General features: G+C 44.9%; 1 protein-coding gene across 1 annotated transcript in view; it reads left to right on the top strand.

Annotated features, from left to right (window-relative positions):
- Positions 1-26,301, top strand: part of DNAH17 (dynein axonemal heavy chain 17) — an 8,024,690-nt gene that overhangs the window by 6,697,125 nt on the left and 1,301,264 nt on the right. Inside the window, exon 64 of the mRNA XM_069655242.1 lies at positions 12,883-13,005. Within this exon, the coding sequence (XP_069511343.1) occupies positions 12,883-13,005 (123 nt within the window). The remainder of the gene's footprint in view (positions 1-12,882; positions 13,006-26,301) is intronic.

Consider the following 26,301-nt stretch of genomic DNA (forward strand, 5'->3'; position numbering starts at 1 on the left):
ATGTAATGGAGATTTTGCTTTCGGCCAGGAGGCCAGCAACAAAACCTTTGTACCGGTGTTGTTGGAATAAATTCAGTAACTGGTGCAAAGATAGAGATGTGGACCCTTTTCAATATGGCACACCAGTGGTGCTTTCTTTCCTGTTACATCTAGCCAATCTGGGGCTCCAGATAGGAAAAATCAAAGGATACCTGGCTGCGCTTTCCATTTTTAAGCGCACCTCGGAATAGGTTTATTATTTTAAAATACCATTAATAATACAATTCCTGAAAGGACTTACAAATGTATATCCACCAATACCATTCCATGATCCAATTTAGGATTGGAATTTAGTTCTTAAATTCTTGACATGTATACCATTTGAGCCTCTGCACTCATGCCCATTGAGGCTTCTGACACTAAAATCTGTCCTTCTAGTGGCATTAACATCAGCCTGCAGGGTTAGTGAACTACAGGCTCTCTCATATGTACCTCCATATACCACTTTTTATAAGGACAAAGTAATTCTGAAAGTTAAACCAGCTTTCTTACCGAAAGTAGTTTCCGACTTCCATTTGTCGCAGAAAATTGTTTTACCAACATTTTATCCTCCTCCTCATTTAGGGAGATTACATAGGCTGGACCCGAAAAGGACTATCAGCTTTTACATTTCAAGAATGGCAAAATTACACCAAGATGACCAACTTTTTGTGGGATGCACAGGTCGTAAATTGGGTTTAGCGGTGACCAAACAAACCATATCCCGCTGGATTATTCTAGCTATATTGGAATGCTCCAGATTAGCAGCAAAAGACCCACCGGATGGGCTACGTGCTCACTCCACAAGGGGAATGGCCACTTCTGCGGCTTTGAAGAGGGAGTCCCTGCAAAAGATATATATTTGCAACATGGGCATCAATACATATTTTTACCAGACATTACTGTTTGGATACCTCTTCCTCAAATTAGGGTTTATTTGCCAGAGCAGTACTTCACTCTGTACATGGAAACAAAAACTAGTACTCTTGCCTCCAGATTAACCACTACTATGGGAGTCTATCACAAGATGAGGAATACGTGGGAGGACACAATCCATTCGAAGAACAAGTTACTTACCAACAGTAACGTTCTTTCGACTGGATGTTCCTCCCACGTATTCCTCATCGACCGTCCCAACCTACCCCACAGTATAGTTTATACTTTCTTGCAATTTCCTCTCACGATGGGCCTATCAGTCACAGCATACGCCTAGATGTTACACGAGTATTTCATCGAAAAAACAGAACTGAAGCCAATGGGCGCGGCTCGAGCCATTTATACCAGCGGTGACGTCGACACAGTACGGAGCCCGTCGAGGGACATTGGACGCCACAACCTCGAGCACAGCGCCCTCTGCCGAATTTTTTTTTCCGATGCCGCGAAGGTGGCGAAACGAATTATCACAAGATGAGGAATATGTGGGAGGAACATCCAGTCGAAAGAACATTACAGTTGGTAGGTAACTTGTTCTTCTCAAAAAGCTATGGGTGTTCTGTGGGATAGTCGCCAGTACTTCCGCGTACTGGTCCCAGGCCCCAATGGACACTAAGGAAATCTCTACAGGAGCACCAAAGGTGATTCCTGTAGATTAGGGGAGGACGTTGGCCTCCCCCTCAGACATGGGGTAAGGGTAGCTCAGTCTGACAGCCTGTACTCCAAGTGCCTTACCTTTACATTTGGCGTCACCCTTCTTGTGATCCAGAGCCCCACATTCCCAACAAGTGCCAGGAATTCGGGGTACAGTACTGGAACCACTGGGAGCCTGCTTTGCAGCAGGTGAACCACTACTCTTATTCCCACCCACAAATGACTAAATGTTTGGGTCTTAGGAGAGGAAGATTCTGGTTTATTTGACTGTGATTGCTTCTGATACTCCTCAGCTTTCTGAGAGGTCCCCTTTTCTTTGTCCTTGTCCTTCCCACTGGAGTCCTTAGGGGACACCCGGTGGGAGACCCACTTATCAGCCAACCTAGCCAGCTTAAAGGGATCCAAAATGTTCTGGTCAGCAACATACTGATGAAGCTCTGGTGAACAGGCTTCATAAAAATGCTCAAAAAACAAAAGGTTAGACAAGTCAACAAACGCTTTCACTTTGTAATCATCAATCCACCCCATCATGTGCATGTGCGCAGCACTTACCCAGTCAACCCAAGACACATTCTCTCTTTTCTTAAAATCCCTAATCCTCCTAAGGTATTCGGTAGGTGTCTTGCCAAACTTGGCAATCAAAGCAGACTTCATGCACTCATACTGATCCCTTTCCACACTCAGTTGCAGAATACAGTCATATCCAGTCTGAGGCTCTCTGCTTAACAAACACATCTCTCTTATCAACATCACCATAGAGCCGGGTATGGGCAGGTCGCAGCTCCACGGTGAATTTGACAGGTGCTCTGAGTCTCCTCCATTTTGGGAACCCAGGCCCTGCCATTGGAATCAGTTGATTCCTGATAGGAAACAAGATGGCCCCTGTGGCCTCTTGCTTTCTATTGCCTGTTACCTTGGTTTCCCAAAGTCCTGTGAAGCCCTGACTCTGTGGGCTACACATAGGTGCCCAAAAACATACTCTAGGGGCACAGGGTTGCACCCTCACCCATGGGTGCCATAAGGGTATCCCATGGGTCTGTACACCAAAACAAAAAAGAGAGCTGCACCACCAGGAGTCCCACATGAACTGCACAGAAAACACAATAGAGCAAACGATAAAAGGCAGTAAAGGACAAGGCTACAGGGGCCATGTCCCTCCGATGCATTTCCAGCATCACACCGATGACCTTCCTGCCTGAAAGAACATCCTGATAATGACAGTCAACAGGATAGCCAGGCATTACATCAAAGAGAGAGGAGGTGTAGGGTCACTACTACTGTGAACTGAGGCACTGCAGCTTTGGATTTGTGCGTTACAAAAAAGGGATCTCCTTGTTTGTAGTTCATTTAGCCTGTAAGGAGAATACAATGGCAGATGCTCTGATCAGTCAGAGCTTGATTTCTCACAAATGGGAGTTGGCTCAGGGAGTCTTTCTAGAAATCATCACCCTCTAGGGAACCCCACAGGTGAATATATTTGCATCCAATTCCAACGGGAAATATGATCTGTTCTGCTCCAGGGAATTTCTCCATGTAGGAGCACTGGGTGACACGTTTGCAGTGGATTGGGATTATCCACTCCTTTACGAGTTCCCACCAGCCCGCCATCCCTCAACTCCTAAGAAGGTTGAGGAAGGTTGTGAAATCCACAATTCTGATTGCTACAAATTGGGCAGGAGGATGTGGTATCCGAAATTTGCCTTTCATAGTATGCTCTTGCAGGAGGGGGGTCGTCTTATACACCCGCTCCACTGTAACTGCATGTCTGGTTTCTGAAGGCTAAGATACAAAAGGCCTCATTACAGTGTTCCCGGTGCAGGAAAATGCTGTTAAAAGTGTCAGTAATGCCACCACCAGCACTTTTCCCTCACTGGAAAACACAAGTAAGTTTGCTGCTGGAGGCACTGATTTACCTCCAGCCAAGACCTATAGGTAAATATTTCCCCCACTAGCAAATAAAGGATAGAAGTTCCGGTACCAGTGATTCCGGTGCTGGTAATTCCGGCAATCCCCTCGATGGAGTCGGACTCCATGGAATGTGGATTTAGCACTGTTGCCGGCACTTTGAATATGTTGGTAATTCCGCCATTCTGAGTGCTGATAATGGTATTACCGTTTTGGTGGCATCCCGCCAGATTTACTGGTGGGATACCACCAAAATTGTAATGACCCCCAAAGACTGGGACTCCCCGGAACACGTTATGGAGGTGTTGCTTTCGGCAAGAAGACGAGCAACAAAATCTCTATACCGCTGCCGTTGGAATACATTTTGCAGCTGGTGTACAGCAAAGGAAATAGACGCTTTTTCATGTAATATACCTATGGTCCTTTCTTTCTTTCTTGCTCCACCTGGCCCTTCAGGGTTTGCAGGGAACTACTATTTAAGGATATCTTATTGCGCTCTCAATTTTCTAGCGCACCCCAGAACACGGTTCATACTTCAAGATGCCCATTGTGATTCATTTTTCTAACCTTTCCACCAGTCCCTTTTCTTTCCTGCCTGGGACCTAAATTGAGTACTCACATTCTTCAGGGGGCTCCCTTTTAGCCTCTTCAATCCTGTCCATTCAAACTTTGAACATAGAAAATGATATTCTTAAAGGCTATCACTGCTCGTAGGTTTAGCTAACTGCAAGCCCTGTTCTATACACTATCTTTCAAAGTCTTCACTAAGGAGAAGGCAGTTCTAAGAGTTCGCCCTTCTCCTCCTTCCCAAAATGTTATCCGAATTCCCCCTTATTCCTGAAAATCACATTACCAGCATTCTACCCTCCTCCTCACCCTTCGAAAGGGCACAGACTGGACCCATAAATAGCTGTATTGAAGGGACAAGCAATTTTAGACAAGAAGATACATTTTCATTGGCTACTTTGTCACAAAATTGGTAAGGCAGTAGCCAAACAGATATTATTAAGATGGATAATACTATGTATTTCCGAGTGCCATACCATTGCGGGGAGGAAAGTCACTGAAAGGTTAAACGTCCAGGACACCAAAGGAGTGGTAACTACATTAGCTCTTTAAAGAGGAATATCATTGGAGGACATCTGACAAGCTACAACTTGGTTGTCCCTTCACACATTTTCTAAGCAATAATGCCTAGATACCCTGTCATGTCAGGAAACCTGTTTGGGAAGAGCACTCCTTCATAACACCATGAGATAAATAAATTCATTAGAGCCCACTTTCTGAACACCAACACAAATACTGCTATTGGAGTCTGTCCTAGATGAGGAATCCTTGGGAGGACAAAATCCATTAGAAGCACAAATTACTTACCGCTGGTAATGTTCTTTCTGATGGATGCTCCTTCCACATATTCTCTATTGCCCTCCCAGCTTACCCCTCTGACTAAGAGCGATGTCGAACTTTTTTCTCTCTTCCAACATCTGCAAACATTCATCCTATTTTCTCCAAGGTGGTTGAGTATGGAGAAAAGGGAAAACAAGGGAAGTGAGGCAATGGGGTGCTGTGCAAATGCTGCCAGGTCCGGACGCTACTATGGAGAACATCAGCTGACCTTGATGCCAAAGTCGGACCTTGCTGTCAAAATTATTTTCTGAGATCTGCTTCAGCAGGAAACAATATCTGTGATGAGGAATCCGTGGGAGAAACATCCATCAGAAAGAACATTGCCGGGGTAAGTAATTTGTTCTTCTATTCTAGATGACATTTGGGAAGACTGTGTCCTTTCCATGAAGAATCCACTCGCAACACCTTTGATAAAGGACCATTTTGACAAAAGGTATAGGGCACTGAACACTGCTTCCAAGCTTCTACATGCCCAACCTAGTCCTCATTCCGCTATCTCTGTTACTGCTTAGAAGAAATCTACCAACCCCACCATGCGATTCCTGTGGCAAATGGATAATCACGGCTGCCGCAATGACCATCAACGTCGCTAATTCAATTGACATTTTTTGCAGATAAGATCAGGAATTATGGTAGAAATTGGGCCCCGTCCTTGATTTCCTGCCCGACAATAAAAGGCATTTTAGCTATTTCATGAAGTCAAATCCACATCATATCATGCCATTTTGGTGCCTGTGAGCATCGACAATACTGGTTACAGCAATTGGGCAATGGGTGGTGATGCATCACCAAGGGTGGTTGAAGGCTGTGAAGTTCCACCCTGATGTCTAGACCAAAATGGGAAATATGCTTTTCAATGGGGAAGACCTCTTTGGCAAAAAGGTGGACGATACTCATTAGGCGCTTAAAACAGGCGCTGATACTGCCCCTTCCGTGGGCTTCTTGCAATAACATTGACTGTACCAGTCCTTTTGGTCTCAAGATGGGGACGTGATTACTGACATGTCTACCACTCTTGATCTTACAAAAGCACGCCACATGCGTCAGGTAACCATTTCAAATACAGGTTGCAGTTCTACAGGAGCAACTAACAACACAGTGAGTGGGTCCTCCCAGTCTAATAGCCAGGCTTGTAATAAGCAAAACTCAATCAGGCATGGTACCTACCTCGCCTCCATTTCTGCACCCCATTCAATGGGCGTCTTTCCTTGTTCCACCATTTGCAGCCTCAAATTACCACAAACAATTGGGTGCTTTCATTGATAACCTAGTGACATAGCATCTAATGTATCAGCCGCTCTGCCAACATCTCTCCCTCCAACAGGTCGGAAAACATATCCACACGCTAAAGAGGGAGGTTCCTGTGCTTCTTTCAAAAGGAGCGGTAGAGTGGGTCCCTTGCTCGCAATGGCATCAGGGAGTTTACTTGTGCTACTCTCATGTCAAGAAGAAATCAGGTGGTTTGAGACCTATGCAAGTTCTTCCTCATCAAACAAATCAATTTGCTTGCGGTCATTTTGAACGGTTATACTGTCAAACACGTCCGGTCAACTGGCTGAAGGGAATTTCATGTCCTGCTTGGACTTGGAAGACACATATTTCCATATTCCCATCCACCGTCACCATTTAACTTTCAAGCACTTCACGCTGTCAGGCCTTCATTACCAATTCAAGGTCTAAGACCTGCCCCATGGGTGTTCACAAAAAGCCTGGCCGCTGCAGCTGAACACCCCCGGAAGTCAGGCATCCGTGTTTACCCCTACTTAGAGGATTGGTTGGTTAGGGTGGCAAAACCCTGCACCCTGCCCATGGACAGATGGAGGCAACAGTATCCGGCCTTTCCACATTGGGCTTCTCAATCAACTATGACAAATTCTTCATAACTGCCTCCCAGCAAACAATATATGATAAATCATTTATAACACGCCTGTACACATGTGTTTCTAGGCTCAACAAGACAATGGAGGAAGGCAGAGGGAGGACAGGACAAACAATCTTACTAGGCCTTATGTCATTCAGATTAAGCAAGTGTGAGAATGAAAAGTGCAAGGGGAAAGGGAGAGTGGAGTGGGAGTGCAAGGGAGAGGTGAGGAGAAAACAGGGCAGCAATGTTTTAAGTGCAGCCAGGGCAGCGCAGCTCTGGGTAGTGCAAGGAGAATGACGGACTGTAGGGTTACAGTTACAGCCCCTAGGTCCGTGGTAGGCCCAGAGGCAGTGCAAGGGTGACTGATCAAGAAAGAGCCTGGTACCGGGTAGCCAAGCAACCAGTCGGTACAGCAGACAGGTAGGTCAGGTAGGTCAGCACGGGAGGGAGAGAGAGAAAGCAGAGGAGAAGAGGACAGTTTTGAGCTGCTTCTGGAACCTCAGGTGGGCCGGATCAAGTTTGAGAGGGGCATGGTGACCATTCTAGAGGGAAGCACCTGTAGAGGAGAGGGATCTACCCTCCACTCTCTGCCTGGAGAAGCATCTAACCCTTAGAGAGTTGTAGGTAACTGAGCAAAGGGTTCGAGAAGGAAGGTATTTTGGAAGGGAGCGTTGGATGTAGTGCTGGCCCTGGCTACAGAAAGCCTTGTGGACAATGCAATGGGTCTTGAACTTGATCCTTGCAGCCACCGGGAGCCAGTGGAGAGATTTCAGGGCTGGGGAGATACTGTCCCTTGGCTTGAGGCCAAGGATAAGTCTTGCAGTCATGTTCTGGATTAGTTGCAGAGGGCAGAGAGTAGATGAAGGCGGATTGGGAAGGAGGCTGTTGCAGTAGTACAGCCTAGAGAGAACCAGGGCTCTGGAGACAGTGACTTCTGGGGGAAAGTGAGAAATGGAAGGTGCAGCTGGTAGTGGGACTTCTTGGCGACGTCCGATATGTGAGGAGAGAAAGAGCGAGTGGAGTCAAAGATGGCACCAAGGTGTTTTGCCTTGCAGAAAGTTGACGGAAGAGGCCGCAAGGCAGGCGGCCAGAGTGAGAGCGGGAAAGCAGGGGCAGGGATCCCAATAAGAAGGATTTCTGGCTTACTGGCATTAAGGCAGAGAGCCTGAATCATGGATAGACAATCAGGAATGAGCGAGAGGAGAGGAGGCTGAGGAAAGCCTGAAGGACAGCTGAGTATCATTCGCATAACACTGAAAGTTAGAGGAGAAGGTAGAGATCAGTTGGGCCAAAGGGGCCAAGTAGAGGTTGAAAACCAGGGTGAGAGGATAGAGCACTGGGGAACACCACAGATAGAGAGATAAGTGGCAAAGAGAAAGGAACCAAGTTGGGCCTGGGAGTTGCGGTCCAAGAGGAAGGAGGTCAGCCACTCCGGAGCCTGATCTGTGATGCCCAGGTTCTCATGGAGTTGATTGATCACAATGGCGTGTTTGACCATGTCGAAAGGAGAGGAAAGATCAAGTAGGAATGCTGAAATCAAGGTTACAGAGCAGATCTTCACGGGTGTTCAGGAGAGCAAATTCTGTTCCTCTGGCAGCTCTGAAGCCATACTCACGGTCATGGAGACAACTAACAGATTCAGTGTGGAGAGTATGCGGCGAGATGGCCAGCTTTCCCAAGGGTTTGCCCAGGAAAGGGGTGATGGAGATTTGGCCATAGTTTGCTAGGCAGGTAGGATAGGCAGATGGCTTCTTGAGGAGGGGGTGCTCAAGCAAGTGCTTAAAGGCAGAGGGGAAGTTCCAGTGTTGAAAGACTAATTACAGACATCGTCCACAACTGGAGCTAGGGTGTCAATATGGTCTTTTATGGTTCTGGAGGAGCAGGGGAGCACCTGTTTGGACAACCCTTTCATAGATTGGACTTGTCTAGAAACCTCTTCAGGTGTTCTTAGAGAGGAAGAGGAGAAAGGAGGAGGAGAGGGAGAGAATGCAAAGGGGGGCTGAAAGAGGAAGAGGGCGTGGACGAGGAGATACAGGACAGGATGTCCTGAGTTTTAGCAGAGCAGTGAGAGGCCGGAGCCTTACAGTGGACCTGGGACGGAACAGGAGAGGTAGAGACTGCAAAAGGATTGGCCAGTTCCTTGCAGATTCTAAAGAGTTTGACAGTGTTGTTAGAGGCCGCAGAGACACAGGCTTGAATGTGTGCTCTCTTCTTGGACAAGACAGCAAGTCTGCATTGCCTTTGGATCAGGCAGCAGGCCAGTTTGTCAGAGGATGCACCCGAAGCCCTCCACTTCCTCTCACCCATCCTGCACTTGCGTTTCAGGATGGCGTGATCAGAATCATGCCAAGAGTTGCACTTGGAGGTAGGCTTCAGTCAGATTCTCATGATAGGGGCAAGGATGTCAGGGGTGTTGGAAATAGAAAGATGCAAATTAGAAAGGGCTGTGTCAGGGTGTGAATCAGCCACAGGAATAATAGAATGCTGTTTCTGGAAGCACGTGTGCACACTGTCTCCTCCACTGCTATCCCGTATCTATCACAGTGATGAGTCGCCTCAGTTCGTACACTGGAGTACCTCGTTAGAATGACGCCCTCTAGCATTCCACTAATGCAGCACTATTGGCTTTGCAAACAACTGATCCAGGAATTCTTTGATGTCCACTGGCAACAAATCTGCAGCCATTGGGACAACAAAATATTCCTCAAGCAACCAATTTTTGACTCCCTACACTGTTGGTTGGTCATCGCCAACCTTACTGAAGGAGCTCCATTCGTCATCCTCCCTCACCAAGTGTCAGTAACACCAGATGGAACCATAGAAGGTTGAGTTGCTCACACCAAAAATATTCATGTCAGAGGCCTCTGGTCAGTAAAGGAAAGGTCCCTACACACCAATGTCATGGAACCAAAGGTGGTATTTTTGGCATTTAACTCCTTCCTGCCTTATGTACAAAAGAAAGTGGTGTGTGGGGGTTCACAGACAACACAACCACAATGTTCTATAGTCAGAAACAAGGTGGCACCAGATCTCCTCTCCTGTCTGCCGAAGAATAATCCCTCTTGCATGGGATGTTCCTGTGCCTTTTCCATCTGCCAGGTATCCACATCTCTGTGGCCAATTCCCTGAGCAGGGAACTTCACTCTTGCCATTAGTGGGAATTCCTACACCTGTTTCAGATGTCTGGGATTCCGCAACTCTTGGCAACGAAGGACAACTCAAAATGCCTTTGTTTTCTCAAGCATCTTATCACAGTCGGCCAGCCTAGAGGACGTCATCACATTCCATGAGCAGAGAAGTTCCTGTACACCTTTGCCCGATTCTCGTTCATTCTGAGAGTTCTAATCTATGCCAAACAACAGCAGTGCAGACTGATCCTTGTGGCCCCAGCTTGGCCAGAACAAGTTTTGCTATCAGAACTACTGATGATTTCCATAGTTCCACCCATCAAGCTTCCTCCCGTATTCAACCCGCTGTCCAGGGACAAGGTAGCTGAACTACATTGTGAACCTGCCTCTCTCAACTTGATAGTCTGGCTCCTGCATCCCTAGAGTTTGGCCATATTGACATACCTTACAACTGCAGAGACATTGGGCCTCATTATGAGTTTGGGGGTTTGTCCAAAAACGGTGGTAACAGAGTTACCACTGCATTACCGCCACATTACCACACTCCCGAACTATGGGTTTGGAGGTAACGTGTGTGAAAAACCACCAGCAAAATTCGGGAGGTAATTCTTCCAACCTACTGCCAATAAACGTCAATTTCAGCATATTTACAGTTAGTGGTAATTCTGCCAAAATCCCCATGGAGTCCTATGGACTTCATAAATGGGGGCTACCACCACTGTATCGCCACTTGTAATCCAGCAGTAATTCCGCCAGACCAAGCAGGGTTATGGTAAATCCATTGCATGTTATCTCAGTGGATTTACCAAAATTGTAATGTGGTCCATTGTGGCGAAGGCTCATGCACCTGCCAGGGCCTCCTGCTATACGTTAAATGGAAATGCTTCACTGTGTGCTGCTCTGTTCAGGAATTGGATGCTCTCAACTTCCATCCTCATCAAACTCTGAATACTTATTCTTTTGGGACATGCTGGTCTGTCACGCACCTCTCTCAAATTTCACCGAGCTGCAATATCTCACTTCATGCAAACGCCAAGTACACCTTTGTTGTGTCATCGACTCATCAAGGAATTTCTTCAGGGCATCTTCCAGGCTTTTCCTCCAGCATGCACTTTGGCTCCAGCTTTGAAACTGAATGTTGTGATAAATTCCTTTCATAGAAAACGTCTTTCTTAGTCGCCATCACCTCAGCCATGGAGGTTGACAAAATCCAGGCTATTCCTTCCAAACAGCCTTTTCTTGTTTTTCACAAGTCCAAAGTCATTTTAAGGGCAAACCTCATTGTTTTATCTCGACCAACATTTGGTACTTGCAGTCTTCTTTTGCTTTCCTCCCATCCCTGCTGAGCGTTCCCTCGGGCTCTGGCTGTTATGCAAGAGCTTAAGTACTCTGTTGCCTGTACCAAGCCATTCCCGAAGTCTTCCCAGCTGTTTGCACTGTTTAGTCCCACGACTCTGAGCAAAGGGCTGCCTAAGGGACTCATTACAAGTTTCCCAATATACCGCTGGTAATTCTGGTGGGATACCAGGAAACTGCCCCTACCGTCTCTGCACACCCAGTAGCCCAGTATTACTGAGATATTATGGGTGGTGGAAATGCCATTAAGTTCCCATTCCAGGAAGTCCAGTAGGACTCCATGGGATGGGATTGCCAGAATTACCGGCACTGGTAGTACCGTGACACCAGCATAGCCGGTAGGGGCCTGAACTCCAGGCAGATAAGGCCTGCCAGGAGATCACTGCTCCTACCATCAAGCTTGTGTTTCCCGGTTGCAGAAAAAATGCTGGTGCCACAATTACCAGCATTTTTTTCCAGACCGGGGAAATCATAATGAGCCCCTAAATCTTCTAATTGCCGATGACTCCCTGCCTGCAATTCCTTTTGCCACCACCTTGTTAAAAGGCCGCTTCCAGGTCGGCCTAAAGGGTGCTCTACACGGGCTATCTCTCCTACTGTTTCATTCATTTCGGTGTTCCTCTGCAGTCATCTGCAGGACAGATATGTGGGGGTCCGTTCATATCTTCATCAGGTTTTACTGAATCAACATAGACGCAATGCAGGACAGAGTTTGACAGGCGGTTCTTTGACATCTGTTTGCCTGAAGGTGAGCTATATACACAAATCCCATTTTGCATCATATGTTGTGATGTCTGTGTATGTACTGCTATGTATTCTATTGAACCAGCATGTGATTATTTGAAAGATACAATGCTGGAGAAGGAATAAGACACTTACTTGTAAATCCTATTCTCCAGCATTTACTCGTAAATCCTGTTCTCCAGCATTGGTAACTTTCATAGATTAACATCCAACCGTCCCTCTACCCCACATGTTGCTCATTTTGGCACTCTATACGAATCTGAAGATGGCCTCCAGGGTTGGTACTATGGGAGACACTGCCTACTGGCTAGAGGGTAAACAACTCAAAACCACACTGAGTGAACACTGGCGTGACTGCAGATTTCTTTATTTTGTAAGTAAAAGTGCTTTAATATTACTGAAGATTCCCAGCCTCATGAAGGGGAATGTTCAAACAGAATGTGAATATGTGAAACATACCAATGCTGAAGAACTGGAGGTACGTAAATGTAACTTATTCCTTATGATGCAGCACTCTGGCATGGGTTTGTCCTAGTGCATGTGATATTAATCAAGATACACAAATAGGTAACTTTTTCTTAACTTTTTCTTCAAATTGTGCATATAAAACGAGCTCACAGTTTCTAAATGTCTGCAGAAGTCAAACCAAACATTTCTCAAGCATAGTATGAGCATAAATTAATGAGAAATGATATCACCCTGGCACGTAGGCAAGTTCCATGTTTTTGCGACATATCTGATGGTTTTCATTAGTGATTGGAACTTTTTTGCAGAACTTTCATAAACACTGTTTACATTTCTTGCAGTCCTCTATATAATTGTTACTGAGACCAATTATTTTTATTGTACTAAAGATTTAAATGTTCACTATAGTTATTTGGACATCATTGAAAATGCAGTCTCCAGTGGGGATGTCTTAATTATTGAGAACATTGAAGAGACAGTGGAGCCGGTGCTAGACCCTTTACTGGGCCGTAACACCATCAAGAAGGGCAGGTAGGGACATTTCTACAATCTTTACCAGTGACTATCTTGAGTACAAGATTTTGTGAAGAATAGACTGTTTTGGAAACTGTAACCTCTTGACATCAAAACCTGTGATATAGGTAGATCACATTGACAATAATTGGTTGAAATAGTTTTCATTGTATGACACATACATTTACATTTTCTGAAACTGGGATTTTAATATGCATTATGCCTTATTTTTTGTTTTGAAAGGACTATCATTTTTAGTGCTGGCACTCACTGTGAAATACTAAATGTTCCCAGATTTAGTTTATTTTGAACAGGCATGTTCAGTCTCACAAAATATGGTATCTGGCAGCATGCTTGCCTATATACTCTTGATGTTTAGCCATGACTACTGTGATGCAGCATAATTAGGCAACCGACATTGGATGTTTCTCTACAGTGCCTATCTTTGAGAGATTTCTCGTCCCATCTCTCCAGCTGTCTTATTTTCTAGAACGGTCATTTTTAACATATCATTATTCTCTGATAATATTTATTTGTATTTTATTGTTCATCCGTTTAAAAGTAAACCTTTGACACATTCAATACATCACATAATTGCTAAAATCCACATTTGCAATTGATCATTTAAGAATTTTTTTTAAAAACCAACACGATTCATAGCAAGAGCAAGTAACAATCATATTTCATGGTCTACATATCAACACAATATATTAACACCTAAGCTTATCACTGAACTTCTTTAAAACAGCTTATATTACATTACACTGCATTAAATCTGGCTTACAAAAGCTAATTCACAATATCACAATAGGCTTTCGAATCTCCGCACAACATGATGTTGCCCTTGGGATGTCTACAGTTCCATTTACCACAAATGTCCATGACAAACAACATAATACTTTGGTTTTTCTTTTAGCAGGGGGGGGGTCATACACATTTATCACAAGTAAACGTTCTGTGTGGTCTATTGTCTGTATCAAGACTTCTCTGTAGATTCGATAGTCATGGGAGCAGCTGTTATCGTATTCAGTAATATTATTATTATTTTTTTTTATATATATTTCGATTTATTTTGTTCAGGTGGACCTGAAAAAATGTTTTATCGAAAGTTTCCAGCCTTCTTCACTTTCTTACAGACGTTCCTTCTTCGTTCTGCTGAAACTTCTTGCCTCCCATATGGAGGAAGCTGTCAAGATTTGAAGACCTGTGAGGGCTAAGTCCGTCCCGGCTCCCCAGCTGTCGCCGTCACCTGTGCCTCGTTAGGTTTCACAATGGGATAGGGGGAGCTGTTTCCCAACTGTTTAAAGGTTGCCTCAATTATATTTACCATAGCTATTGACCATCTGGTGGATCCCCTGCTATCAGTCTATTCCATAGCTCATTTTCTTCAAACATCCATGGATTTTCGGCCAGTGGTAGTAGGTAGGTTGTTCTGTTTTGTTTGTTGTTTTCACAGTTAAGTATTAGGTGCTTTAGTGTTTCTTTCATTGCTGGCTTTTTGCATAGATGGCAGTTTTTCACGTTTGAAGCGGATCTGATCGTAAGTATTTCTTGGGTTGGCAATAGGTTTAGTCTCGCTTTCAGGAGCAGATTTCTTTTTCTTTTGTCCGGGAAACTTTTGCAGTACTTAATTGGAGATTTTACTTTGTTAAAGGTTGGCAGGAGTTGACTAAGGAGTTTGTTACTTGTTGCGAGTTCTAGGGTTCGTATCCAGTCCATCCTGATAAGTTTTTCCTCTATTCTGTCAGGGTTTTCTTTAAGCTCTTTTTCTGAGCATGCTATTTCTTGCAACTTTGCTCTTCTATTAGCCTTCCACTTTTCGAGGGCTACGCAGTTGGCTTTATCCATCTCCTCTTTGATACTAGAGAATGCTGGCAGGGGCTCCTCCTCGATAGATTTTCTGAAAAAGTTCATGGCTGCTTGGTCTACCATAGATTCAAGTGATACCAAACCCAGCTCCCTTCTGATTGCTGCCATTGCGGTTGATTTCGGGACTCACAGAACTGACTTCCAAATTTGACCTTCTAGTTTTGTCCAGATGCTAGTTGGCATTGAGAGTGAAACTTCCATTCCGTAAATTAGTGTGGGGATGACTTTCCCCTTGTAAAAGTTTATTGCGGGAGTCAGGGAGAATTTGACAATTTTTTTGTCGACCAGGCGCGTTTGCGATGTTAGCATTTTGGCTTTGCCCCATAGTGTACGCTGCATAGCTACGGATGTATTTGAGCTGTCCAGGTCGACTCCCAGGTATCTGATTGATTTCACTGTTTCCAATTTTTCGTTCTCCAGGAACCAGACTGGGTGCTTCGATTTTGTGTTTTGGGTTTTCTCAATAATCAAAACTTTCGTTTTGTTTTTGTTGATGACCAGGCGATTTTTGGTGATGTATTGCGCCAGGTTATTAAGTTTCCGCTGGAGACCAATTCTGGTCTGGTCAATCAAAATAATATCGGCAGCGTACAGCATTCTAGGTATGGTTGTGTTGCCTAGTTTTGGCGTAAAGCACCTCATTTCAGATTCAGAGTGTTGAAAGTTGCTTATGAACGAGATGAAGAGAGTTGGTGCTAGGGGGCAGCCCTGCTTTACCCCACGTGTGATCTTGAATTCTTCCGACAACGTTCCTTCTTGACTGAGTTTGACTCTTACTTTGCTTTTATCGGCTCCAGAACTGGTGGGGGGCAATTCCAGCTTTGAAGTTTGGCCCAAAGTAGATTTCCGTCTATTTTATCGAAGGCCTTCGATAAATCGATGAAGGCTAGATAGATCTTTGGAGATCCTTCCTTTACCTTGGCAGTTAGGATGTTGATAATCATTATGTTAACCGCTGTGGATCCATTTTTTTGGAAAGCTGTTTGCAGTTTGTCTCTGAATACAGCCTTTTTTTCCCATGCTCTGAAGTTGTCCAACAGGAGAGATGCGTATAGTTTTCCGATAACATCTAGAAAGGCGATAGGCCTGTAGTTCACCGGATCTTCGCGACATCCCTTTTTATAGACTGGAACTATTACGGCTTTTAGCCACGATTCCGGAATTTTGTTTGTGTATTCACATTCTTCAAAGATTTTGCTTAACACCGTTGACCACTCAGTAGGAAATTGTTTGAGCATTGCATTAGTTAGACCGTCAGGGCCGGGGGCTCTTGAAGACTTCAACTTCATGATTTTCGATTCTATGGGCCTCATTACACGGACGGCGGTAAGGGTTAACGGTCACCGTTAATGGCAACGGTGACCATTAACCCTTACCGCCGTACTACGAGGTCCCTTAGCGGGTTGGTGCTCTAACGCCTGCTTTTTGCAGGCGTTAAAAACCAACCCGCTAAGGGACCTCGGAGCTAATTACGGCACCGCAAAATTGCGGTGGCGTAATTAGCGCCTTCCCCATTCCCATAGAGCCCTATGGGTTAGAAATGGGAATGGGGAAGGGCAATGGCGGAAGGGGGATTTACCGCCCCACCGACCTTGGGATGGGGCGGTAAATACCCTTACCGCCAAGGCGGTGCCGGTAATTTACCGGCATGGTCCAGGGTGCTAATAGCAGCCTGGATCACCGCCTTCCGTGTAATGAGGCCCTATGTCTTCCCGGTTTGTTACATTTACCCACTTTGTATTTGAGGTTCCTGGCCTGAGCGATGTAGGTTTTTCGGCTTCTTCAAATTCCGCAGTTATGTAGGTTATCCATTGCTCTTCCGTCACCGCGTTACACAAAGGCTTGGTATGGTGGAGGGTCGACTTGTTCAGCAGCGATCAAAATGCACTCGACTTTTTTGACGCCAGACTTTTCATCATCTCCTCGGCATCGAGCTGGTATTGTAGTGCTTTGTGTTGTTTTAGCCAGTTTGAGTATCTTTTTTGCTCCCAATGCCAAAGCTCCCAATCTGTGATAGAGTTTGATTTTTTTGATCTCCTTTGCAGGCAGTGACTCAGTTTACTTTGTTTAATCACTTCTCTGTTGAAAGCGTGGCGTGGTTGGGTGGATTGATGGGCTTTTCCCCGTGGTTTTTTGTAAATCACCAGGAAGGGGGTGTAATCCGGTCTTTCTTTTCGGTTTTCGTATTTGTTAGATCTCAATTTGTTGTCCCATGCGAGCCCAAAATTCCTGATATCGTTTTCCGTGAGCCGTAGTCGAGAGCTCTTGTTGCTGGCTTCTGTTTCAAGGGGGTTCGTCGGTTTTGATTTTTTCGAACCCTTCCACGAGCATGTGATCAAGTTATGGTCACTGTTGTTTTTTTTTTTTACCCTGAACCCCGTTATGGAATCGATCAGACCAGACAAGATACATATATGGTCGATTGTAGCGGTTGACTCTCCACGCTCCCATGTCGGAATGTTGGTTTGGTTTGGGAACAGGGTCGCAATGTTTTGGATACCTCTTTCATCTATTAAATCTTGCCACGCTTTCCCTCGTTTCCTAGTGTGATCTGAAATTAGGAAAGTTGAGTTATTATGCTCGCTACAACTGGTGTTAAGATCGCCACAGATGATGATGTCAATGTCGTTGAACACCTCGTAAAGGTGGTCGATCGTGCTTCCCATGTTTGAGCAAAACATTTCCATTGACGTGCGTTGGGAGTTCCAGTAGCAGTTAATGATAGCTAACTTTTTAGCGCTCTCTCCATCTTTTTTGTTGTTTTCACTGCACCAGGTGGTCAACGACACCAGCATTTCGTATGCTTCCTTCCATTTCTTCGGTTCTTCAAGTCCTCGGCCTGTTTTAACCGCTGGAGAAATTTGTACGGAGAAGCCGTCTAGGGTAGGTTTGGTCATCAGCCATGTCTCCTTGAGGCACAGTATATCAAAGCTGCCCAGGTTTACGTCGCTCCGTTGGGTGAGATGTGCGTGCCCCCGGGTATTCGATGAGCCCAGGCTATAGACCTCGTTTGTGGGCCATTCTTCTTCGTCAGTTGCGTCGTGGGAGTTTAAGAGGGGTGGTCCTAGTCGTTGCTATTTGTTGTTTTTTGCGTTTAAAGTTGAGCGCAGCCAATTCCACGAACCTTGTGGTTTGCGTGCTGCTACGTTTAGTTCTGTGCCTTTGTTCTCATCATGGTTCGCCGGTGAGTCCTCTGTAGAGCAGGAGTAAAGGTCGTTCCGACTATGACTGTGATCTTTTGTTTGGTCAATGGGGTTCACGTTAGATTTCTTTCTTATGGATGGGGCTAGGTGAGTTACGGCGGTTTTCCTTTCTTGGTTCTTTAGTTCTGTTAGCAGGAGGCCCATCTGTTTCAGTTCTTGGTAGGCATTCTGGTTTACCTTTTTCCTAGTCTGCTTCGATGTGAATGTACGCTTTTGGTCTTTCGTTACTGTGATATGGTTCAACTAATTTAAGGTTGGTCATTGTTAAATGACTTAACCATTTAGATCTTTTCATTATCTGTAGTATCTTTGGGTGGTTTAGCGGCGCTCGATCCTTTTGTGCGTCCAATTGTTCAAGCTTGAATAGCCCAGACCATGTGTATCTTGAGTGGTCTTCCTCTTCTGGATCTGCCGCTTTCTTATTTCTTGATCCCTTTTCTGCCTTTCCGGGAGCGGCTCTTTGTTTGTGTACCAGGTGCTCCTCTTTAGCTGTTTTATTGGGCTCTCCCCAGGGTGAGGTTTCCCTACTCCTGATCACAGAGAAGTTTTGTCTTTCCTTTGGCACATTTATGAGTTTTATTTCTTCCTCACGGCTCGTTGCCCGTCTGTTTCTCTCCTCCTCTTTGTCTGGTACTGTGAGTTTGGTTAATTTGAAGCCCATCTGCTCGATTTCTTTGAAAGCAAGGACGTCTATTTTGTCCACTGCTTTGGGTTTCACGTGTAGTTATGCTTTAGCTAACTTTCCTTTATGGTAGGGTTCCACTTGATGTATGTCTTCTGTTCTGATGTTCCTTAGAGATTTTGTTTCCTTCATGAGGGGAATTATCATTGAGCGATTTAGGATCAGGTAGTTTCTTCCATCTTCTTGTTGCTCCAATTTAAACAAGCGTGTCTCTCTTTTTGTGTGATGGGTTTGGCAATCGGTCCTGCTTCTCCATTTCGTTTTTGGTTTTTCTTGTGCTCTCCTTGGGTCCAGCCTTGTTTCATTAGGCTTTTTCATTATTGACTGTTCTTTGCATTTTTCACTATTGCTTTCACCTTGATGGATTACTTATGGTTTTTTTGAGGGCTCTCCCCTCTTTAATGGCGTTTCCGTTTGGCTCCGTAAGGGACTGTCCACCTCTATGCACCATGAGGTGTTCGAATGTTGGGACAGGTTCATTAGTGCTTTGTCTAGCATGAAGTCTTCTATAGTTTGTGGAGAAGTCATTATGATTTGGTCTTCCGCCCGAGTTTCCTTATACAGTGCTGGCTGTTCTGTGGTATTATCGCTGGACACGGGTTTGTTCCTCTCCTAATCTTTCCACATCTGCGATTGTATTGAGGGGTGCATTTGGTTGCAGTTTCTCTGTCCTTGGGTTTGGGCATGATGTGGAGTTTTTTGTCGCCGGTCGCTCCCAGACCGGCTGTGTCCTTATTATCCCATCCTGAATCATTGGTTTGGCAACGGTGCAACCTTCCATATTGGACAACTTTGTTTCCAAGTCTTCAATTCTTTTGTTCCTTAGTTGGTTTGAACAGTTTTCCTGATCTTCGATTGCCGTTATATAGCTCTCTACATGAGAGATCTTTGAGATCATGTTAGTCAGGATTGCTGTGTTATCTTTTATGTCTTCTTTTATCGCCTCGTATAATTTGCAGAAGGGGGCTAGGACCACTGACATTGCTGACATGATTGTGATCATGTCAGGTTTATCATTCGTGGACGCCTTCTGTAGTCCTGCTGCGATGTCACTCAAGCGACGGTTCTTAGGCGTGAGAGGAATGTTGTCAGACCTTTTTTGTGTGATCAGAGAGTCCTGGTTTACAAGTTCTATGGAGATATTGTGATCTCGATCGACAAGTTTAGTACTCTTGGAAGGTCTTTGCTTGGTTACATACGGGCAAAGTGGAAAGTCTTCAGCTACTATAGTCGATACCGGCGGCGTCTTTGGTGCGACTGTAGAAAGATGCAGTTTGGTCCATGCGTATCTGTTTTATTTGTGACCTGTAGCAGAGTTTGTGGCTTTGTCGTTTGTGGGACTTTTCGGTGGAGAACTGTTGTTGTTGGCTTGTGCTACCACCGGTGATTTGTCCTGCGTTGGATGAGATAGCGTATGTGCGCTCGATGGTTTAGGGTTGTTGTTTGCTTTATCCTCACTTACGTAAGAGCCATCGGGATTTCTGGCCAAAGGGTGTTTTTGCGTCCAAATTGACTCCGTGTTTTTCTGGTCGCTACCTTTGAATTGCTCGAGCACTATTTCCAACATTTTGGCGTCAGAGACTTCCAGTTCTGAGGTTAGTTTTCTTTTATATTGTTTTGTGAAGAAAGCCTTTATAGGACATGATAGCAGAGGGATTGGTAGGTCGTCTTTTTGCTTTCTCCTTCTTTTGATGACTTTGACCACCTCGTATTCATGGCAGCTGGATTTAGATTCGTCCACCACAAGAGTCGGCCCTTTTTTTGCTATAATTTCTTTTTTTTTGGTATCCTTTCTTTGATCTTTGTTTTTTACACCAATTAGTAGGCCACCTTTTGGTTGAACTTTAGACTCCTTTATTGCCATGCAGGAAATGCAAGTATTGCCATCCATTACAAAATTGGCATCAAGCCATGTTTCTTGCAAAGCGAATATTTGGAATATATTTGAAATATATTTGGTTAGATATTCAGCCTCCTATTTTCGTTTGCTAAAATGGGTCTGACCCCTGGGGTTCCATACAAGCAATTTGATTAAGTTTTCACATGGATTAGGTACATCGTGTTTATAAGCATTCATTCTATGCATACTCTTTCAAGACTTGAAATGTGTGTGATTTTAAAACTAAAATATCATGGTGGGAAACTATCTTTGCACTTCCAAATCTGACATGCAACCTTTTCCCTGGCCAATATAAGGGATTTCTGTTCCTTCCAATTGCAAAGAAACCCCAACAGAATCAGAGTTTGAATTGCCAAACCATTCCAATGACCAGGTTTCCTCATGGAGCCCCACCAGAGGAATCATACAAAAAAAGGAACGTTAAAGCTTGACCATTCCAGAAGTGGTTCTTGGTCCTTCAAATGACTTTGACACTTGTAGACGTAGGAAAAAACATAATCACTCCCTGCTCCTACCGTGGTGACCAAGATGCTGCATCTTAACTGTTTTGTGTGGGTAGATGAACCTGAAAATGGCAAAGCTGACCTTTATTTTGGCACACATGCTTCTTTCGAAGGAGGTTTGGTGACAATGTGTTGTGTTTTTGACAGTAATATGACTGCAGATACATCTTTCATCTGTTCCCTAAAGTGTGTCCCTAACTAGGGAATTGCTGATCGAGTTAGTTAGTTAGTTTACTGTTATGTTTCCTTGGTTACTCTGATTTCCCTTTAGGCAGAACACTGGTGCACTGATAGTTGTTTGCATCACTTCAAATCTTCCTTGCACAGCAGTATTTGGATTTCTCTATGACTTTTGTAAGAGCCCTCCCTCTATTACCAAGTGCAATACGAATAAATCAGACACACCCCAGACGGGTATCATTCACACAGACCCTAACTTTCTTCTTGCCCACTCTGTTACCTGTTCCCTTTTTCCTTAACCTCTCCCTTACCTCTTGGGAACTTTTGCAACCGGTACTCATGTGTTCAGTCGGATGGTCCGAGAGTCACCGTTCATGGTCTATCCACAATCTGATCCGCACCCCAACCAAGCCGTGGCCCGCCTCAGCGAGCAGCTTTTTTTCAGTTGGGTATTCAGTAACTGGGAACCCTTGGACCCTTCTTATTGTGCACACAGGCTGTTCAACTGCGGAGGCGATGGTTTTGCTGGGGGGCCTCCCGGATCTCGCCACATGGCAAGGGCCTCGGGGCAGCGGTCCCAAATCACGTTGTGGGGGTCACCAAATGTAAGAGCCCTCCCTGTCTTACCATGTGCAATACGAATAAATGAGACACACCCCAGACAGGGAATGAGGCTAAGAGGATAGGTTGCGAGAGTTCAAGATTTTTATATGGAATTGGCATCCAAAGAACTCTGCTGCCTGAGAGCGCTCTGGCAACCATTGCATTTACATGACATTATAAAGTGAAAAATCGTCATAGATGACGCAACTAACATAGGGTACTAGATCAGTGCAGGATTGGATAGACATTATAGATGCATAGGTCCATGGAGGCACTGCTTCAACCGGATTGGTTGCTCCGTTGGCGGGAGGGTGAACATCACATGGTCCGGTTGCCAGCGCCCAGGAGGGGTGAGCGTCAGGTCGCTGCAAAGCTGCGTGGCCACTAACTAAGCTAACATAACACAACCTAATAAAACATGCACTAAATAATACTCATTACAAGTCCTTTGATCAAATCATTATAGACCTATAAACTTAATTCATGTATTTACATCATTACTTATTGAGATGTATATGGGGTATTAGGTTAAGGGTCTTGACGAGTATGATAACATTGATTGCGCTAAGGGTCTGGATTCGTAAAGAGGATGAGGCAGGTTGACGTTTGTTAGTCGTGGTAGACAATATACTGCGACAGAGGTCTGATGTTAGTTGGGGGCCTGCTGGGTGATGAAGTGAGCACGGCGCTGCTGACGGGAGAGAAGCCTTTTTGTATTATCGCAGTGAGGCCTAGTTACAAAGATGGACTCAAGGGGGCACAACATGGATGCCACATGACCTGCACAACAGCCCCATCTACACAAATGCCAACCAATGCTGGTATTACATAAGGGTGAGGGGCATTCCCCACTATTGGAGGCACATGGTCCAAGCTGTGCTAACGGAAAGGAGGGATGGGGGCCTATTGGCCCCTCACTCCCACACATTCCCCCCTTTCGTTACATCTAAAGTAACAAACTATTAGCTCTTTTATTCTTGCTTCGATAATACTCAGCTTCTGCTTCTGTTTCATCCCAGGCGGGTGTACCTTTTATGGGCATCCATGCCCTACATACGCTTTTCAGACTATGCCCTATTCTTGCGTATTCATCAGGGGTGCATGTCATGTATATTCCTCCATCCGCATCCAGGTCCACCCACACTTCCTTGTACCATTGCAGCTTCCTTGGTTCTTTTATGGTGGTGTGATATAAGTTGTCAACCCTGTCCCCATTCTGGAGGTACACCGCTGTCATGCGATACTTTGGTGGGTTAGGTTCCCCAGTTTGCATTTGTGCATCTATGATAGTTGTTACTGTTGCCTGTCGGCCCATCGTTACCATCATCATAGCTGAGTTAGGCATAGATTTTGCACAACATCGGATATCTAGTTGGCACACACAGAGAAATAGCATTATGAAGACGATGCAGGAACGAACATTTTTATCACACTGTTGAACCAGGGTGGTATCCAGCTGAACATGTTGTCAAACCAGGTGCTCGGTTCTTTTCCTCCTTCAATCGACATTCTTTCTCCCAGGCTGTGTACTGCTGAGATCACGTGGGAGAGGGTTCCATTATCTGCATCTTCAGAGGGCACGAATGTACAACATGCGCTCCTGATTTTCTGGCAAGCACCACATCCATTGCAGTTCCACCTTGATCACATTCAATCCTTCATCAGTGTCATTGGCAAGCTGGATCAGCTCCCACCGTACTATCTGTAACCACTTGGTGTTAGTTCGAGCCTGAATCCCCGGCGTTAGGAGGGAAGCAAAGAATATCTCGGCAGAATTAAAGAGTTTATACTTCGCCGGGGTCTCAGCAAGAAGAGCAGATGACTCCGAGGAGCTATAGTTTGATGCGACAGAGTTTGTTTTTTAAGTCATTTTCCGACAATAGTTCATATGCTGGAAGCTCGGTTGTCACTACTTGGAGCGCTGCCAATGTGCCAGCCGACTGCCCTGCTGCCGATATGTCAGCCGATCTCCCTGCTGCCGATATGCCAGCCGATCTCCCTTCACCTCCTTGGAAATGGCTTTCTGGGATTACCATCAGAGCTGAATGTAGAGTGGCTAGGGCGCAAGTGCCCTTTCATGATGCCGGGAAGTGCAGGTATGATTGTTTGCCACAGATCCAATACATGTCCATGAGTGCAGCTGTACCTTCCTTCATATCCGGAATTGTAGCTGTTTTTTGCACTGTTTGTTTGCACCCATTGACACCTTCCCTTCTCTGTGAAAGCAAAGCTCATGTTGTATTTCTTTCTGCATCTTGATGGGCTTTTCTAGTGCAGTGACCCACGTGAGTTTGGCAATGTGCTGGGACCAGACGGGGGCACATGTTTCTTTTACCCATTGGAAGTTCTCTTCAGTGAGTCCTCTGAGTGCCTCAGCTTTGCACTCGGTCGTTTCGTCATGCCATTTATTTTCCGCAAATCTTGTTCCCTTTATGACGAAAAATGGTTCTTTAATGCAAATTACTCCTTGGCGCGTGGTTGTGCATGTTCTCTCGTTCTGCAGCAGCTCTATTGTAACTGTGTGTGCCTGGAAGGTGCTCCGAATTCTACACAATACAAGATTAATTAAACACTGGGCGTCTGACAAGGGTACCTCCTGTGGCACTAGTATTTTGGGTGTTCCTGATGCGTGCGGTATGAGTGAGCAGACATAGCAGCTCCCATTCGTGGCTCGTTTTGCTGTGGCACTCATGTCTGAGTACTATTTATTTGACTGGTCAGGGTGGCGGGGGTCTTCTATTTCGTCTAATCCCAAGCCGTGGTAGATATCATATCTTTTTTTCCGCCCGCCCCCCACTTTTTCTTCTCCTCCTTCCCCCTTTTCGGTAACTCCTGACTTTTTGGTAGTGTATAGGGAATACCCCTGCCCATGCTGTGTCATTGACATCATTCACAGTGTGCTTAGCTGACAGGTCTGGTGATTGGTGAGTAGCAGCAATATAAAAGTGCACTATTGATTCTTGAGAGGTAGGTTCCTTGGTTGTCTGTGCATTAACATTCATTTGGTTAGGCTCATTCACCCAATAGGAGTCACCATCATACTCGTTTGTTTCATTATCATTACTCGGACTTATAGCAGCAAGTGGAAGGAGGGGGGCTGCTGTTGTGTCATTAAAGTGCACCATAGAGAGGTTTGTATCGGCAGTATGATCAATAGCAGAATAATTATCACTCCACATTGTTTTTAGCCCTGTCCATATGAGTACGGACCCTTCTTGTATTAGCTGCGCCCCACTCCCCCTTTCATATCCTGAACAATGCAGAGTACAGTGTAATACCATAAAGAATAACATTACAGAAAACAATATAGCAGAATACTTAAGGCCACACTTGATATTATAGTACTTATTGGCTCTATTAGCAGCCCTGTCGCTAACTAACATCACGCCATTATCTGTGAGCGCGCTCCTTTCGGCCATTGTGTTACCTGGAGGGGCGATATAAAATGGTTAAGTGACAAGCATTTATTAATTCATTTAATTAATTAGTTCATTACTTTTTATCATATCACCCTTATTATTTTCTTATTTGTTGCTGCACATCTCTTAATATCACTGTTCCCTATTCACCCTACATTGTATTTACAATGAGCAATTAACATTATTTCCGTACACACATAATTTCTTTTAGTTTTCATTAACGCTGATAGAGAGGGCAGGGAGAGAAAATAAAAGAGAGAGAGAGAGAGAGAGAGACGGGGAGGTATAGACGACAAGATGTAAACACATTCATATTAGTTGTCATTTTATGCTGTTTTTGTAATTACTTTTTCTTTTTTTGTAATTACTTTTTCATTCCATTGGTAATTTCAGTATTGTTTGTTTGCTCACATTGAGGGAGTGCCCTTCTCACATCTGAGAGATGCACCCAATATTTCAGTCAATTTTTAATTTTACAGCTGTAGGGGTGCAATAGCTGACCTTGTAGGAACAATGAAATCGTGGAGAGTACCACCGTAGAACTAAACTTCGCACATACACGTTTTCACCTGGCATTAATGGGCCCTCTGGACTGTCTTGGGCTGGTTTTGCAGTATCTGTCGCAGTGTTCTCAGTAAAGGGTGGTGCAATTTTTCGCTCTATGATATGTTCTGCGCACGTCAGCTGCGTAAGGTATTCCTTGAATTCCTCCCCCAGCACTGTGGCAGCCCTGTACGCATCTGATGCTTTTCTTATTGGGGAGAGTGGCATATGAATACGCCTGCCCGTCACTATTTCGTGGGGGCTCAAATGGTGGTCCTTGCTTGGCTGCGTCCTGAGTTGGAACAGTGCTAGGGGCAGGCAATACACCCAATTTTTATTGAGTGTGTTGCACAACTTTGACAATTTACTTTTGAGCAGGACGTTGATCTTTTCCACAAGCTTGTTAGCCATT

Source organism: Ambystoma mexicanum, chromosome 3q, assembly GCF_040938575.1.
Source record: "Ambystoma mexicanum isolate Mex_15411 chromosome 3q, UKY_AmexF1_1, whole genome shotgun sequence".
Classification (NCBI taxonomy): domain Eukaryota; kingdom Metazoa; phylum Chordata; class Amphibia; order Caudata; family Ambystomatidae; genus Ambystoma; species Ambystoma mexicanum.